The 18924-nt window shown below is 36.9% G+C and overlaps 1 protein-coding gene across 1 annotated transcript; it reads right to left on the bottom strand.

Annotated features, from left to right (window-relative positions):
• Window positions 1-6964: 6964 nt before the first annotated feature.
• Window positions 6965-17614, bottom strand: LOC133863245 (U-box domain-containing protein 52). Its single transcript, XM_062299205.1, has 9 exons — window positions 17407-17614; window positions 15651-15784; window positions 15354-15472; window positions 13206-13408; window positions 12729-13081; window positions 9125-9226; window positions 8615-9043; window positions 7246-8001; window positions 6965-7054 (listed from the first exon to the last, which is right to left on the bottom strand). Exons 1-9 carry the CDS (start codon window positions 17612-17614, stop codon window positions 6965-6967), a joined length of 2394 nt encoding a protein of 797 aa, XP_062155189.1.
• Between the last annotated feature and the right edge of the window lie 1310 nt (window positions 17615-18924).

Genomic DNA, 18924 nt, shown 5'->3' with positions numbered 1-18924 from the left:
TAGGAAGATTGCCCGACGAAATTAAATGCAACCGCTTGTGTTTGTGTTGTTTCACTTCATCGATCTTTCTAATTCTTAAGGCTGCTACTAGATTAAACCTTTAGCGCTTGTCTTGGGTTGTTTAGTAGTTAGGGTTAATTAGAGCGCTTGTCTTCTAATTAACTAGGACTAAGGAGAGATAGGAAAATAGTTCCAACGGTAAATATTCAAAATATGAATTGATATATACTTGCATCGATGATCAGTTGTAAAATTCCGATGGTGGATGTTGACTTAGACCAATGTTTGTTTTTTTGATTTATACTTTAATTTGAATTGTTCCTTAATTGTTCTTTTTAAAATTAAATCGGAGGCCCATCATCAAAGAAAACCCATCAACAAATTCAATTATCAACAAGGTAGCCCTTCTGAAAATCAACCCATCCGAAAATCTAACAAGAATTAACAAAAGACTGGAATAACATAAAGAGAATCGGATTTACCTTGCAAAATATTGAATTTGCTCCTTCATCTTCATCCCATTCGGAGAACATCACTTTTCTTTTATGGATGTGCGTGTGTGCGTGATGGGGTGGAGGAAGGGAGAAGAAAAGGAAAGGGAAGGGAAGGGGCGTGGGTTGCATGGTACAAGGGGCAGTGTGCGTGCTGGAGAAGAAAAGAAGAAAGGAGAAGGAAGAGAGAAAAAGAAAAGGAAGAAGAAGGAGAGAAGTGTGCGTGCGTGAGAATAAGGGAGAAAGAAAAGAAAGAAGAAAAGAAAAGAAAGAAAGGGAAAAGAAGAGGAAAAAGGGAGAGGACACGTGGCAGTGTTAGTGTGGTTGGAAGAAGATAATGTTATCTTCTCTCAGCCAACCGGATGCTGACACGTGGCAAGGAGATTACATTTTTATTTTAAAGCCCCACTTTTTATTATTCACACCAGGACCTCCACTATATTAAAATCTTATCTTTTAGCAACTAATATATAACCCCCACATTTAATTTAGGGAAAATTGCACCGTTGGTCCCTGTGGTATTTCATAATTATTTTTTACTCCCTGTGGTTTAAAAAATTACTGGGAGATCCTTGTGGTAGACAATAATTACAAATCGATCCCTGGCGTCAAATTCTGTTAAATTTTTTAACAGATTCTGTCAAATGCCACGTCAGCGACACGTGTCGCCATCTTATGGCGACACGTGTCCATCTTAATAAAAAAAAATAAAAATACTTTAAAAAATAAATAAAAATACTTTAAAAAAAAAAAATCAAAAAAAAAAAAAAAAAAAACTGAACGGTTGGCCACCCATTTGGGGGTGGCCTGGCCGCCCCCAGCCACTGGGGGTGGCCTTCGGGGCCCCCTGGAAGATCCGGGGGCCACACAATTAACTACTAGGACTCACCATCATTATTATTTATTTACTAAAACTCATTTTTATTCCAATCATATAAATTTATCTACTTAGAAATTGTAATTAGTCTCATCTTATTAAATAAATATAATTTATTAAAACTAAATTCCCTATTTATTTTTCTTAGTCTTTACATCCATTGTATCTGTTTGTCAAACAAATCACAATGGATATACATTCTCAACGAAATCAATCTATGTATCCATCGGTTGAAACACATCAAATATCCACTAGAAAATAAAATATTCAATTTAAAGAATGAGTTAATAAACTGAATTAGAACTTGAATTTTATAAAATATTGAATTCATAAATTTCATGACAAGAATGTTGGTGTTATCATTGATGATGTTTCATTATCAACCTTAGTTGAGAATTTTAGCCTTTCATGATTAAAAACACCGAACAGACTTGTAATGAAAACATGAAATAAAACTAAGACAGAAAATAAAAAAAAAAATGGAGAAAGTAGAATGACAGAAATTAAACTAAATTAAACATAAAATAAAAGAAACTAAAGAGATGGAAAAGATAAAAAGACAGAAATTAAACTAAATTACAAAAGAAAGAAAAGAACTTGTAATGCAAACATAAAAATAAAAGAAAGGTAGAATAGAGAAAATAGAAATAAAGAATTAATTTAAATTAAAAAAAAAAGAAAAAAAAAGAAAGAGAAAAAAGCTAAAAACAATGCTCTGAAAAGAAAACGTGTATATACAATGTTCTATATGACCTAAGTGGTGCCTATCATGGGGTTTTTATAGCAAAACATTGGGTTAAACCCCATATTTTCAAAATGGCACATCTGCCCCTCAAAAACCTAATAGGAGAAAAGAATGCTAGGGTTTAGGGCCATATTTTCAAAATGGCACATCTACCCCTCAAAAACCTAATAAGAGAAAAAGAATGCTAGGGTTTAGGGCCATATTTTCAAAATGACACATTTCCCCTCAAAACCCTAATAAGAGAAAGAATGCTAGGGTTTAGGGTGTGTGCAGCCGCTAGGAGTAAGGAAATTTGCGTCTGCCACATTAGCCCTGATAATCGCTCGAGTGACTTCTGGATTGCTCGAGCAACATCATGCTGATGCTCTCGAGCGCCTTCCAAGTGCTTGTTTCTCCAATAGTGTTTCCACGTTAGCCCTAACACCCATGCTTTGAATGGCTCTGAAGACTTCCTCTCCTGCTTCGTTGCAAATCCAAAAAAAATACTGCAATTTTATCTCAAAGTGCTGCAAAACACTGAAACACCAAAACTAACCAAGAAATCAGAAAATAACAAAGGTAAATGTTTAACAAATGTGAATTAAAGGATCCAAATATACAATATTTGGCACTCATCAGACCGCATTCAGACGGTATTGCCCTGGAGTTCAGATGGTGTTGCCCTGGAGTCCGGATGGATGCAGATCGTATGCACACAATTTCCTTATCAAGGATCTTATTTGGACGATGTTGCCCTGTCGTCCGGATGGGTGCAAGCTGTCTTCCCAATCTGTGTCTGCAAAGGAAAACTAGAATTTTCTTGAACTCTGAAGAGCGTCCGGACGTGTTACTATGACGTCTGGAACTGTTCAGAAGCTTTTCAACATTGATGGGTGTTCGGACGCATCATTGGGGCGTCTGGACGGAAATGAAGGATCCGACTTTTCTGAGTTGGAATCTGCACAGAATCTTCTTTGAACACTGAAATAGCCTTCGTGCAGCTTTTGACACTTGAACTTGTCATAATAAGGCTTTTTCCATCTTAGAGAAATAAATTCTAATAAACTGTGAAGATTCTAAAATGTATGGCATCTCTGTTTAAAACAACAACATTACATGATAGTGATTTTGTCAACAGAATGCAGTCAACAAAACTAACAAACTCAAATCTCAATACTTCGAGAAAATCTAGATTTTAGTTCATACCTTGAACAATCGAAGTTTCGACACTCATAACTCCAACATGTAGCTTAGAACTTCCAAATAGGCAATGATCCCTAAGGAAATATGAGGACTAAGCATTACATTTAGCAATTTAGCTCAAATTACGAAAAAACTAGGGTTTATAATTTTACCTTGAAACAATCAGTCAACACGGAGTTCTCATGCCGAGGATAGTGATTCATTTGTTAGAATTAGCTTTGGAGACTTCTAAAGATCACAACTCTAGGGTTGAAGCAAACCCTAGGAGATAAAATGTGGGTGTGTGGCGTGAGAGGAAAGAAATGAGAGAAAAGGTTGGAAATTCGAGTTTCCAGCTATTTATAGTCATTTCTACGATTGGCCGTTCAAACGAATAAATTACTTGTTTGAACACCACTCGTGAAATTCCTAAAAATCCTTCAGAACATGCCTCGCTGAAACGAATAAATGAGGCCATTTGAATGCGAGAACGTAATTACTCGTTCAAACGAGGTTAGAAGGAGACTTACTGTATTCGTCGTTCGAATGCACTATGGACGCAAATAGGACGAGACCCATGGCAACACTCCCGTTCGAATGGAAATGGAACGAGACATTCTGGTAGTGCCTGTTCGAACGCCAGTTTGGAAAATCAGACTTTTCATTAAAACTTCCAAGTGTTTTGCTTGGTTATTAATTTTACTACTATATTTAATTGATTTATTGTTTTAATTTATTCTTAGGTATTACAGTTACACCCACCCTGTCAACTCCCATCCTTATCCTCAGTTTTTTTCTTTACGGATGCATAACATGGCAGTCTGAACTACGTGGAATCGTGTTGGCAGGTGTGACATGGTAAGTTGTTGATGTGGCATATGAGTTGTTAACTATTTGACTGGTATTTTTAGAATGTATTCCTATATCCTTGTGATTGTAGCCAAATCATTGTGATTTGGTTACCTTATTTATATTTTATTCATCTACAAATTTTTCCCTAGATAAACAGAGATCATTGGCACGTATTGTAAAAATAATCAATAAATAAGAATTCTTAGGTAGATTTTTGGGCTCTTCTTTACTGATGGATGTAAGCATCGAACACCCAACCATCCATAAATCTATTATTGCAATTTGTCTCTTTATTCCGCTTTATATTTAATTGCCCATTGTATTTTGAATTTCTTCATTATATCAAAGTGATTGGATAACGCCAATTTTCGATGCTGTTGAATTTTGATGTTATTTTTTCTTCCTTTTCTCCTGCCACCATTTTGTTTTTTATTTTCACATGGTATCAAGGAACAAAATGACTATAAGAGTCCATTTTTTGTTTTTGTTTTTGTTTGTTTGTTTTTTTTTTTTTTTAACCTATTGGAGTTATTCTTCGGTGGTGGTCATTTTCTTTTGGGTAGCAGTGCTGTTACAAAGCCTACCCATCGTTACTATTCGTTCTTGTTGGTCTTATTACTATTTTTAGCTTAAGAGAAGCTAAAGAGATCTTGGTTGGAAGCAAGACATCGCGTGGAAAATCTCATCTTCTCAATCTGATTCCCATCTATACACAAACCTTCTCTCTCTGTGTGTTTCACATCCCAAAAACCCTCATTGTTGTCTGTATCACTGTGTGTTTCACAGAATAATAATAATAATAATAATAATTGCTTTCGTCTGGTCAGAGAGCACTACTTCTTCACTGTCGAACTAACACCACTTTCGGCAACCTTATGCTGCCTCCAGTGACCTTCCTCCTGCCGTTATCGGTCCACCACCGCTGCACCTTGGCCAGCAGTCCACGACTCAATGCCTCTCTCAAAGATTCCAATGGTCTCTCTCATGTACAAGCTGCCAAAGCCCTGGCAGAACTTGCCGGCTGCTTCCGTCTCTCCGAGTCTAGCGCCAAAACTCACAGCTGCCACTTGCTTCAGCACCATACCGTCAACTTCGTCTCCTCCGACAGATCTTGCTCCAGACTCCTCTTCGACGCAGTCACCATCTCCCTCAACGCCTACGGCCTCCAGAGTGCTCTCCAACGCTGTCATCATCTACCTCGACGCCTCTAGCACTAGCTCCTTCTGGGCCTCAGCAACCTGGTTCGCGTATCGACCAACATTCCACAGCTGCATCATCATCGCCTCCAATTACCTGCAAGTTCTTGTCTTCTTTGTATTCCCTGTTGCAAAAGGAGAATCGACGAAATTAGTGCACTCGGTTTTTAGTTGAAAAAATAATAATAATAATAATAATTAAAAATAAATAAATAAATAAATAAAAAGAAGAAGGGTTCAAGTTCCCTATATTTGGCCCATATGGCCCATTTTTATTTTGCCCTTTGTTAGTCTAATATTTTGGCCTTTTTTGATTTTGTTTGATGACACAGGCCGACTTTTGTTGGTCTTGTTTGACAATCGAGTCCCATTCTAGGCCTAAGTTGACCTCATTTTCGGTCAATGTAGCCCTCATGTTTTGGCCCATAGGTGGCATTTTTAACGTATTGTTGTTAAAGGCCCATCTCTAGGCAAAGTTGCCGACCGCCACTGAATAACGAGATAATTATTGAAATTAAAAATTCAGGAATGAAATAGAAATTGTGAGAAAAACCTAAGCATTAATTTTAAATTTTGCCTAAAGTAAGAAATAGTATTGCTCCTTAATCAGTTGTACTTTCTACGTGCAGATTACGTAGCTTGGTTGCAGTCTATTAATGGTCTTGATCCTCTGTTTTCAATGGTTACATTTTATATCCTGTGAAACAAATGCACGAGATTACTTTGGAGAATGCACTCTTTTCATGTTTGATTTGTTGGTCTTTAAGCCTCAAGATTTGGGTTTTCTTCTGACGTCGAGTTTCATGAGTGAATATTAAAAACAAACCTCGTACTTACTTGCAATTCATTGTCATCATATTCTCATAAAAACAAAATTTCAGGCTGGCATTCCAATTTCACTTTCTAACCCCCGCCATGATGGTATTCAAATTCTAACTTAGGAGTAGCCTTCTCAACTTTCTCATTTATATGTAAATATAGAGAGAAAAAGAAAAGTGCCTAGTAAAAGTGATATGTTGAACAACTTCACCTACTGCCGGGGAAAAAAATCTGACATTTAAGCTCCATTTGTTTTGACGTTAAAAGTTTTATGTTGAAAAATTGTTTTCATTTCATGAACATTTTCTAACATTTGCGAAAATCATTTATTATATTTTTATCTAAATTGAGGAGCTACAAAGAAGAGAGAGACGACAAAGACAATCTGTGAAAGAAGAGTGTGTGAGAATAGAAGACTTTTAGGGGTAAAATTGAGATCCAGTGTAATTGTTAGCCCCATATTACTTGCAATTTAGGCATTCAATTGTGAGAAGGCTCTTGTGGAGCTCTCTATCTGCTTTGGTTGGTGTCTGGGCAGCCAGAGACCTATCAATATAGGTAGGCCCCACAAGAGGCCCTCTAACAATAGCCGACCCAAAAGTTTGGGAGAGCAGCAAAAAATAGTTTATGAAGATTGACCGATATTTTATATTGCGCCAAACACTCAAAAATTTAAAAATTAAAAGAATTAAAAATAAAAAACTTTTTTCAAAAAATATTTTACGCTGAAATAAGCGGGTCTTAAAAGACCTTGAAAATCGTTGTCAATAAGACAACATTTAAATTTTGATCTGCATGCTCTTTGGGCAAAGTGTTTATCAATCTACACCTGATTCTCTTCCTTCAATGACGATGTGCTTGATCTGCTTTTTGTGCTTCCTGAGTTCACAAGGAGTGCATCACTCATAACATCCTGCAAAACATATTTCAGCAATGTCATACCTTCCATAATTGTCAAGCTCAAACACTTGCTAGGAGAGAAGAGCAAGGTTTGGTCGTAGCCAAAGAGTATAGTATTCAGCAGATGAGCTAATTATATTAGGCATTATAGATCTAGCTTGGAGTAGATGGGTATTCTTCATATGTTCAATATTTCAAACTCACCTGTTGCATTGAAACATGGCTGCGAATGGGAGAGGGGGAAGCACTGGCACCTAAGACGTCGCGGTTCATCTTTTCTTCAGCTACTTCTCTCAGTCCACAGAGCTCTGGCAATACTTCATTGCAAAGATCTGGCCTGTCTTTCCGTCTGAGCTCCGCACATTGGACTGCTAGCTTCGCAAAGCGCAAGGTCTCTTCAACTGGCCAATCAGGCACAGCAGGGTCAAGCATCTGAGCCAGCTTTCCTTTCTCAATAGACTGGTCAACATGGTGCGCCAGACCCATTGGCGGCTTGGCTGTTAACATTTGCAGAAGCATGACTCCTAGGGAATAGACGTCAGATTTTACACCAAGCATTCCTGTTTGTTGATATTCTGGATCAATATAACAAAAAGTTCCAGCTGTTGATGTCATGTGGTACTGTGTTACATTCTCAGATACCGCAGGTACAAGCCTGGCCAATCCAACATCACTAATCTTGCTGACATAGTTGTGGTCTAGCAAAATGTTTCCTGGCTTGAGGTCACGGTGTACTAGTGGCTCTGGCTTGGTCTGGTGGAGAAAGAGTAGGCCGGTGGCAATTTCTGCAGCAATTCGGAACCTGAGTTGCCAAGACAGAACTGGGGTGTTTCCTTTCCGGAAGAGACGGTCATCTAAACTTCCATTAGCCATGTATTCGTAGACTAGGATGCCATATTCAGGACATGCTCCTAGAAGGAGTACCATATTGGGGTGTCTTATGCAGCTAAGTATGTCAATCTGCAGTTGAATTATCAAGGATGATTTAAAAAGCAACTCTGAATTTCATATTGGTATTTCACTTTTTGTTAAATTACTACTTATTTCAAAAGTTTAAGTCAATAGAAATGGGTGAATTTAAGATTCTAAAACTCCTTCTCACCTGGGGGCTTAAATTTCTCCTCTATAAATGAGGCCAAGCACATGAAATATTTGAATTGAAATAGAGAGCCATACTTGGGAGCAATACTCTGTTACCATTTCAAATTACCGGTTGTACTAAAAACTTAAGCTAATAGAAAGGGACGAATTAAATATTATAACCTTTTGGCATGTTATATCATTGATATCAAGGTAAAAAGCAACAATTCATCACCATAAGCATGATCCAAATAAACACATGCTGCTGTTCATTACTCCCTGTCATATGTGGATTTTATCTTAATTTTTTTTATATGTCCAGACTTCAGGCACTTGGGTTATACTAGCTTTTTCATTTTTTTATGCATGTTGTATTATTAAAGCTATTTTTTTGTTTCTTTTATATTGAGCTTAGTTCTCTCATGTAACTAAGTGCTTGAATAATTGTGATACATTCATGTCTGTTGAGCAATCTATACTCTTGGTTACTCACCTCTTGCTGAAATTGTGATCTCCCTTGAGCAGCATCTGCACTTAAAACCTTGACTGCAACTGGTGTATGATCAAGGTAACACCTATAGACAGGGCCGTAACCTCCTTCACCAATCTTGCGAGATTCAGCAAAGAATTCTGTTGCCTTCTCAATCTCCTTGATATTGTATCTCCTGTATTTGACATCACTCTGGGCTAAATTATCCAATACCTTCCTTATTTGCTCCACTTCTCTGAGGGATTTGATTTCCGCATATGCTCTTCTTTGTGATTCTAACTCCGCAATCCTCTTTGCTACTTCAGCTGATTCCATGGCTGCCTTGCACCTGGCTTTCTCTTTCTCTGCTATTGCCCGGGAAGCTTCCTCTGCCAATCTTGCCTCTTCTAACTTGCGCTCTTCTTCAAGTCTCCAATGATCCAGGTCCATTGCCTTCGGTAAATATAACATCAGAAACTGCCTTTGAATGTCGAGAATACACAAATTAAGTAGATCGACGTGCCTTTCCAATACCTTCTGTTTTGCCGTTAGTGCTTCTCTGCATGCTGTACTGTACATGTCCATCGTTTGCTTCAGCTCCAGCTTCAGCCTCCTCATCTCAGCCTCCACATCCTCCTGCATGTTTTAGTACATGTAAGTGGAAGTTATTTGGATAACCCATATATGTATATATAATACAATCTTAATGTGCAGAATGAAATGCTGTTTTTCAAGCGTACCATATTCTTGTTAAATCACTACTTATTTCATACGCATAAGTAGATAGAAATGAACGAATGTCATTATTTAATTTAGAAAAAACTTCGCTTACCACTGATACGGTCAGTTTACTAGGGCTTACATGGCCGTAGCCACCAAGCAGCCCCATCTAGCTGGAATAAGGAGTATCATTCTCCATATTTTTTTCCTTGCATGTTTTAGCTAATAAAGAAAGTATTTCCATTAGTCTATTTCTTTTATGGTTAATTTTCCTGCATGATGTAATGACGGCTAGACCTAATGGTTGTATGTCTTATGACCTAACCGTCTTCTATATAAGTGTAACTTTAATCAATAAAATATCATGTTGAATATTATATCAAACTTAGAACCTTTTTGGTGTTTTGGGAGGTCACGACTTCCTCGAAGTAGCCATTAGAGATCACGGCTCTCTCAAAGTAGCCCATATCCCTTTTTTCCTTTGTTCTTTTACTATTTGATTGCATCAAGTGGTATTAGAACTAGGGTTTCTCTCTTTAACAAGAAATTGTTAAACCTCAAGGCTCGGTTTCCCTCAAAAGAAACCATAAAAAATTGAGAAGAATTCCAGTTTTTCACCATAGGTCGTTCCTGCAACAAGAGCAGGGCCTATCAAGATTTTTCGGTTGAAGCGGCCGATGACCCGATCAGTAACGAAGAGACATAAGCTGCAAGCAATGGAAGGACGTCTAGGAAGCCTAGAGCAGTCGGTGCACGCCTTGACAACAGAAAACCAGTAGCTTATTGCCCAGATTACCGAAGCTTTTGAGATGATGGCCGCCCGGGACGGACGAGAAGCAAGGGGGAATTTGCAGAGGAGACCATGTGCGGGAGATAGAGAAGATTTCCAGGCAGGAGAAATGCCTCATGCCTTTGGTCACCGCCATGTCAAGCTTGATTTCCCTCGGTTCAATGGGGAAGAAAACCCAACCAGTTGGGTTTGCTGGGTCGAGCAATTTTTCAAGTTCCAAGGAACCAACGAGGAGGACAAGGCGGCTTTGGCTTCTTTCCACCTAGAGGGAGAGGCCCAACTTTGGTTCCAAATTCTGTTATGGAAAAGAGAGGGAGATTGGCTGGCTAGAATTCAAAGAAGTTGTATTTGCTCTTTTCGGGCCAACGCAATTCTATGATCCCTTTGGAGAGTTAACCAAATTGTAGCAAGAAGGAAGTATAAAGCAGCCAAATTCGAGTCCCTACTCTCAAAAATAGGAACTTTATCACAAAGCCAACATGTTAGTTGTTGTGGAAACAGCCTAAAGGAGGTAATCAAGGCAGACACCATTGCTGGACGACCCCTGACTTTCACTTCAGCCATCGGTCTAGCCTGGGTCTATAAGGCCCCAAACATGGCTCTAAAAAAGCACCCCCCTTTGGAGACCCAGAGGCCACCCTTGAATCCCCGGAGCACCACGAGCCAGCCACCGCTTCCCATCAAGCGGCTAACCCTGAAGAACTGAAGGAGAGGCAAGAGAAAGGTCTTTGTTTAAAGTGCAACGAGAAGTATGGTTCCGGGCATCGTTGCAAGAAGCTGTTCATGATTTAAGCATATTTGAGAGAAGATGAAGATGGGGAGGAAATAATACAAGAAGGAGAGGAGGAGGACACCACATGCCATTACCAGTAAAGATACCCCCGAGACCGTGAAGGTATATAGGAGGATCGGGAGATCAATTTTTCTAGCCCTAGCCCACATGTTGAAATTGCAACCGGTCGAGGGAGAAGGAATGGAGGTGATGATCGCTTCCGGAGAAAAGATACGCAGTCGAGGTAAATGCGTGCAAATTTCAGTAGAGTTGAAAGGTAGAATTTTTATTGTTGATTTCTATATTCTACCATTGGAGGGTTATGGAGTAGTGTTAGGCACTCAATGGTTGCGAATTTTGGGGCCCATTCCCTGGGATTTTGAGACTTTAGAGATGCAATTTGTATGGGATAAGGAGCCAATAATATTGCATGGCATTAAGAGTTGGTCGGGTCGGTCAAAAGAATTTTTGTCCCTCCACCCGGAAACAGTCAAAAACAGCAAGGAGAGGATGGAATCGACTAGGAAGGAAAAGGAAAAAGAAGCGGAGCAATTCCTGACTAGAATGGTCTGGTACGGTTTTTGCAAAACCGAGCGAGCTGTCCCTGCCACACAGCCATGACCATCTTCTTATTTTACAGAAGGAGGTTGGTCCGGTCAATGTTAAGCCATACAGGTATCCCTTTTTTCAAAAAACTGAGATAGAAGAGCAGGTAAGAGAGATGCTAGGTAGGGGTATCATTCGACCCTCTAACAGTCCCGACTCATCCCCGATACTCCTAGTCAAGAAAGACGATGGAGCATAGCGAATGTGTGTCGATTACCGAGAGTTAAATAAGATCAAGGTAAAGAATAAATTTCCGATACCCGTCATAGATGAACTTGAATGCATCAATCACCCCTGATCTTTCATTACTTTTGCAACCACACCTTTAAACTTTAAAAAGTGTCAATTTAGTGTATCAATCTTTCAATTTTTTTCAATTTCACCCATCCGTTAGGATTTTCTGTTAAATCCTATCAAAATTCAAAATATCGCTCCCCCCACCACCACCCCCTTTTTCTTTCTTCCTCTCTCTCTCTTTTTCTTTATTTTTTTTTTTCTAAGTGTAATATATATATAGTTAAAAGATTCATGCATATATATTTTTGCAAATTGCGTTAAATCCTGACTACGTTTAAATCCTTTCAATTTTTTTCCTCTATTTTTCCAACAAAAAAGTTGGGTATCTTAGGAATTTTGACACATTTCCGTTAGGATTTAGCGGAAAATTCTAATGGGGGGGTGAAATTGAAAAAAAAAAAAATTAAATTAAAAGATGGATACATTAAATTGACACTTTTTAAAGTTGATGAGTATAACTGTAAAAGTGATGAACGATCAGGAATGGTAAGTGAAGTTTTCCCTCCAAAAGAAACATATTTCCTCCAAACTCGGTTAGAGGAAGTTCTTTCAACCCAATTTAATTATAACAATGACATGTGTCCATTTGCATGTGAGAAGTACATGTTATTTATTTATTTATTTATTTTTATTGCAAGGGAAAAGTTGGGAGAAATTGTCTTTGCAATTAAAAAAAGAAAAGAAAGTGCTTCTTACATGCAAAACGACACATGATATTTTTATAAACTAGGTTTGAGGAAGTTCCTTCAATCTAGTTTGAAGGAAAATTATGTCCAACTAGTCTCCCTCACGTGTGGGTTCAAACTCTCTCTTAATAGGTGAGGGCCAACATGTAAAATATTTAATTAAAATGGAATATGAACGAGGGAGACAAAGTTAGAATTCATGATCTCATGTTAAATCACCACTAATTCTTTAAGCATAAGCCGATAGGAAGGGATGAATGTCCTTACCAAGTTCTGTGATGAGGACCATGAACTTGATGTTATACTGCTGTCGTTTGAAAATGATGAGAAGTTGTGCAACAAATTAGGGTCATTGAACTTGGTTCCCAAACGGATTGATCCACAGGTTTGATCTGAGTTGGTTGAGAGCCTAGAGGTTCGGCCTGAATCAGGAAACTCGTAGGGGAAAGGAGACATCGGTTCAGTGCTGGGCCTCCCAGAACTCACAAACGATATGTCAGTTTCTGATTCTGAAAAGTCTGCATGGGTGGCCTTTGCATTCAAACCTCTTCTTCCTCTTGCAAAGGGTGACCTGACTGATTCATCGTCTGAGTTACGAGGCGTGAATGCTGCCCTGTTTGCTGCATTCATATATGTAGGTATATATATATATATATATATATATATATATATATATATATATATATATATATTCATAATTAAGCTGAAAAGGGTTTCCAGAAATGAGAGGAAGAATGTACAAACCTCTTCGTTTGGCGCGTGGGTCAGAAGCATTGAGGTTTTTTTTGTTAGATAGTCTCTGAATATGGTCAAGCAGTGGGGAAAGGTAGGGGGGTGGACGACAAGCGTTTCGAACAGAAGAGATCTTGCATTTGGAGATCACATATACAGTACAGAAATCCGGTACCCCTTTTGTTACGCCGCTTTGAATGTTTGATGTCTTGAATCTGCATAACAAAACCAAAAACAACTCAAACTAAGCAATTAAAGCTACAAAGAAAAAAAATGATTTTTCAAATTCAAAATTGGAAATGATTTATAGAAATTGGACTTCGGCCGTATTTTATTAAAATAAAGAACTTTGGTCCATTTTGAGAATTCAAATAAAAATGAGAAACAAATGGGCTTAAACTTTTTTAATGAGCTTATAAAATTAAAAAACGATTGAATTTTGGAAATGGTGGAGGAAGGGATGACAACAACTGATGTCTATGTGTCACCCCACTAAAACAAAAAGAAAATAGTTTGGATGCATGCATGCATGCATCATGAGTTAAATGTAATTATGTATGAGGTTTGAAGGCGATTTTGATCGATCTAATAAGCATTTTTCGGTAGTTGGAAGAAATTATGTAGGGTATTTTCGGTATAAATGAAAATGGGGCAATGGAGGAAAATTTAACATTTAGTGAATATGAAATTATTTTTAGGCACCTGCTGCTTAATTCACCCAAGAAACCCGTACGTAGCTCAGTCTTCTCAAGCAAGGAAGGTGCGTGAGCTACCTTCTACCACAAATGCAACCTGAATATTTCTATTTCTTTTTTCCTTTTTCTTTTTTTAAATAAAATAAAATAAAATCATGTAGACTTTTTTCTACAATTATTCCATGGACAAAGGTTTCTTCCAAACTCGGTGGGAGAAAGTTCCTCCTACCCAATTTATAAAAATAACATGTGTTCTTATGCATGTAAGATGTACATATATACTTGTTTTAATTGCAACGATAGAGTCGGATTTTTTATTAAAAATGCATTTACTCTTACAATTAAAAAAATACGTGATTTTCACAAATAAAAAGACATTATATTTTTATCTACTAAATTGAAGAAAGTTCATCCAATTCAATTTAGAGGAAAACATTATCCTTATTTTATTACAGTATTACACAGAATTTGGTTGACATAACCGAGCCATTTGATGTTTTATGACACGTGGTAAGGAAAAATGCATAAGTTGGCCGGAACCACAGAAAATTAATGGATTTTTTAGTATGTCAGATGAGTCATTGACTATGCATGGTGACTTAAGAAAAAGATTTTGGAATTTAACGGAAGGACAGGGTAAAAAAAAAATTTCTCCTAATACTTCTCACCCAATGAACATGTTTTAAATAATATATTTAAATGATTTGTACTTTTATTTTCTTTAAGTGGCTGAATAGGAATATAAGTAATACATATCATGTGTTTGACCAAAGCTGAAAGAGTAAATTATCTACATTAATTGGGTATTGAAGAAATTAGTTTTATAGATTTTATTGGGATTAATTGACAATTTTATATCAAGTTCTTTGGATCAAAATTTTGATCTTGGTTTTGTTATGTTAGAAGACAAATTGAATTTTAGTGGCCGGAGGAAAAATAATTGATACTTTTTGGGAGATTTTTATGGTGAGTCGGTCAAAGAAAAATGGTAAAAGATGTGTAGAGATGAAATTATTTCAAATTGGTGTGAAGAATGCATGTCAGAATTATTATTGAGGATTATCTTGAGATTGGTTCCAAGTTCCTTTTTTCTGGTTTGTTTTGCTGTTGAAGAAGATGGGATGAAAGAGATTGGCCCGTTGAAGGATCGAGGTAATAACAATCATAATTTGATGACAAATTCTCTTCAACCCGAGGAGAATGATGCAGTCTGGTTTTCAAGCATACTAGTTGGAGAAAAAAAATTCATATATTGTGATTTCGACATCATATGGAGACAAAGTTTTGGGTTTCCTAGCACTCATGTTTGTCCTTGTTTGGGGAATGCCCAAGTGACTTTGTATTTCTTGAGTCTTTTTTATTATATTCTCAATTATCCCAAAAAAAAAAAAAAAAAAAAAAAAAACTTCCATTAATTGTATTTGCATTTCCATATCCATGCATGTAAAGGGAGGCGCGCAATTACCTAATGAATCCATGCCGTGATGCACCAAGAACCAAGTTCGTTATCGCAGCATAGGAAATATATTCTGTTAATGCTTTTATTATATCTGTGTCTTCGAGTAAGACATCAAGGCATTGTATCTGATGCATAATTATCCACATGTAAAACAACGAGTTAGAAACCAAAAAAATAAATAAATTCGAAGTGAATAGAAAATAGACCAAAATGGCATTTTCCACGCATGGTGTTAAATATTGTAGGACACTTGCTGATGGCGTGAAGGGCATATAATAAAGTGGAATTAATCCCAAAACGTACGTCTTTACGAGTACAGTAGCAGTGGAAGGTAAGGAACAGATCCTTCGTTTGCTTCTCAAGCTGTTGTCTATGTGGTGAGGCAGCTGCGTTGTTGCTGTCACAAATAATGGCATGGCTTCCCCTATGGCCTGTAGCTGTAAAATTGATTAGAGCTTGTAAACTTAATTGCATATATTCAACAGTGGTACGTACAATAGAAGAGGCATATATAGGATATTATTATATATAATTATTTATGCTTGTTACAAGTACCCGATAAGATTTCCCTCTAGCTTCACGAATAAATAAAATGATGTTCAGATGAGGATAGAAAATTCATACACAGAAGAGAACAATTCAAATACAGAGCATGCATATGGGAAGAGATGCATGAAGTCCATTAATTATCCATTGGCGTTGGCCGGTCTTGTGCCACTATTTTATGGGAAAATCTGAATGGTGCATTTCGGTGTTGAATTTTTGAAATTAGAATTCAATTCTTTTTTGGTGAGCGAATTTCGAGGTTTGACTTTTTAGAAAAAAAAATTGAATAAAATATAATTTGTTTTTGAAAAAGTTAAATAAAATATGATTTATATGTTTTTGAAAAAAGCAAAATTAGAATTATATTCATTTTTTAGAATTCTGTTACCAAACACACCATAAGGAATTTGTAAGTTGGTCAAATCATGGTCTCCGTGTCTATATATACACACCAATCATTGGCAAACTAACAATGTGCAAGGGTTTATTGGATTTCAACAGCATTTGAGACACCCAAAACCCGAGACTAATGTAAATTCAGTTGCTTCTTTTATACCTTGCACTGCTTCATTCATGGTTGTTGTTTTCATCTATAGCTGGTCCAAACTTTTAGAATATACGGAAAATATATTATATCTTCTATATATTTCATATTTGGTTGATATTGTAATATTCTCTATTTACGGATTAATTGTAATTAAACCATGGGATTTAATTGTAAGTTGCGGTTTGGCCCCTCACAAGATTCTTTTAACGGATAGTCTCCGTTCTTTGACCGTCACTTTCAGCCTTTCTCGCTATTCATTGGCAAATATTGGCACTATGTGGTTTGACCCTTCACAAGATTTATAACTAGTTTCTGTTTCTGACCATTATTGTCAGTTGTGGCTTGAGTTTTTGTCTTTGTTTTTCGGCCGTCACTTTTAGCCTTTCTCGCTAGCACTGCTTTGATATAACCATTGGCTTTGACTGCATTTAAATTCATTTTCTATTTTCAAACTCAAGCTTCCAAATCTTCCACCTTGAGTTTGAGGGGGGATGTTAAATTTACGGAAAATATATTTTAGTTTTCATATATTTCATATTTGGTTGATATTGTAATATTCTCGATTTATGGGTTAATTGTAATCAAACTATGGTGATTTGATTACTATACTTTGTATTTACTCTAAACCCTATAAATAAAGACTTTTGTATTGTAAACAAACAAGTTAATGAGTACATTGTAGTTCTTAAGGTTAATTCGTAGTGGTGGACGTAAGTATCTAACACCGAACCATTCGTAATTCCTTGTGTTTTCTTCTCTCTCTTGCTTCCGCCTTTAATATTCTATTTTTAGCTTTCTTCACAAACAAATCATTGTGGTGTTTTCTGAGAAAATTTGTCAAGTTATTCCAATCCAAGGGTACATGTCTAAGCATGATAATAAACCTAATATGTACTGCCTCCTTAACAACTCATTTTAATGTGCTTGTTTGAGAGAGAGACACAGAGAGAGAGAGAGAGATAGAACCTTCAGATGGGTATTTTGAAGCCCTGTGAACAACATGGATTAGAATAACAGTTTGGCCCTTGGTTAGAAGATTGTCAGCAGCCCACTTGACAGCATGTTGGCTTCCTTTCTCCTTGTCCACAGCAAGTGCAACCAACCCATTTCCTCCTTCCATCTTTACCCCATTTCCTCCTCCCATCTTTCCCCCATTTCCTTTTGGAAGCCACATTTTATTTGTCGATAACAAAAACTTCTACCCGTGAAAAACAACTTGGACAATCTTAGCAACCTTTCACAAACATTTCAAGGTGACCCAGAATTTCGAAATATCAATAAAACTTTTGTTCTTCGTGGAACTTGACAACCCTTGATCTGGTATTCACGAGACTACCTTTCCCAATGCGTAAACTACAAGTTCAGATGCCTTTTGACCAACTATCTCTATTTCTGTTAGAAAACTTTGTTCGTTTCCCCATTTTGGCTTTTCAAATAAGAGCCTCAGAAAGAGTTTGAACAAGAGAGAGATAAGCCTAAAAAAATAAGACCCCCACAACTCTCTCTCTCTCTCTCTCTCTCTCTATAAAACCAGCCATGGGTAGTCAATAATTGTCGACATGCCAATTATAGGGCAACAAAAGCCTGATATTTGACTAGCTAGGACAATAATTTAATATCCCAAGAACAATGCTCCTCCTCTCACATTAGAATGGGTCGCAGTGGGTAAACATGATAACGATTTTCATATGGAATCTCTATGTTTAGTAAGAGGTTGAATAATTCAAAATTTTAAAGGGCTTATATGGAATCTATTTGTTTGAGTAGACCGTCAACTAATTCAAAATTTATTTAGACAAGCAGGTTTCATATGAGTTATATATCTGACAATATACTTTCCAAATTACTAGCAATTTGGGCTTCAAATTGCTGATTATCCCAATCCAAATATAAGTGGGATACATCATTCATGTGGGATAAAGAATTGTTTAGAGATTATTCAATAATTTTTGCAAGGGAAGTGATTCCTTTAATCTTGCCAGGTAAATCTAAAAATATACGACAAGACTTCAAACAACACCGAGAAGTGGGGTTGAATAGGTGTATGCTAAAATATGCAGAATTTAAAATTGAATCAACTACAAACAAACAATCACCAAAATATAAAAAATAATAAAACAATTAACATAGGTATTTGGTGATGAAGTGGAAACTCTTTGAACACCTTAAAAAGAAAAACTACTTCGAGACAACCAATCGAAAAAATCAATCCACTAAAGAAAAATTAAGTTGTGCAAGTAATCACACTTACAAAATGTTTGTAACGAGCTCCCTCTTGTACCAAGACAAGCGACCCACTTGCCTTTCATCACAATAGCTTCAGAACCTCTAAGAAAATCTTCTTATTGATCTTCTATATTGGAACTCCAATAGAATCAGTGACAACAAACATTGTTTGTGATTTGAAGAAAAAAACTCTAAGAGAGCTTAAGCATGCAAGCTTTAAAATGTAAGGCACTCTCTTAGTACAATGGAATTTTAGAA

Source organism: Alnus glutinosa, chromosome 3 (assembly GCF_958979055.1).
Source record: "Alnus glutinosa chromosome 3, dhAlnGlut1.1, whole genome shotgun sequence".
Classification (NCBI taxonomy): domain Eukaryota; kingdom Viridiplantae; phylum Streptophyta; class Magnoliopsida; order Fagales; family Betulaceae; genus Alnus; species Alnus glutinosa.
Note: the sequence above shows the minus strand (reverse complement) of the source record. Positions and strands in the feature narration are given on the sequence as shown.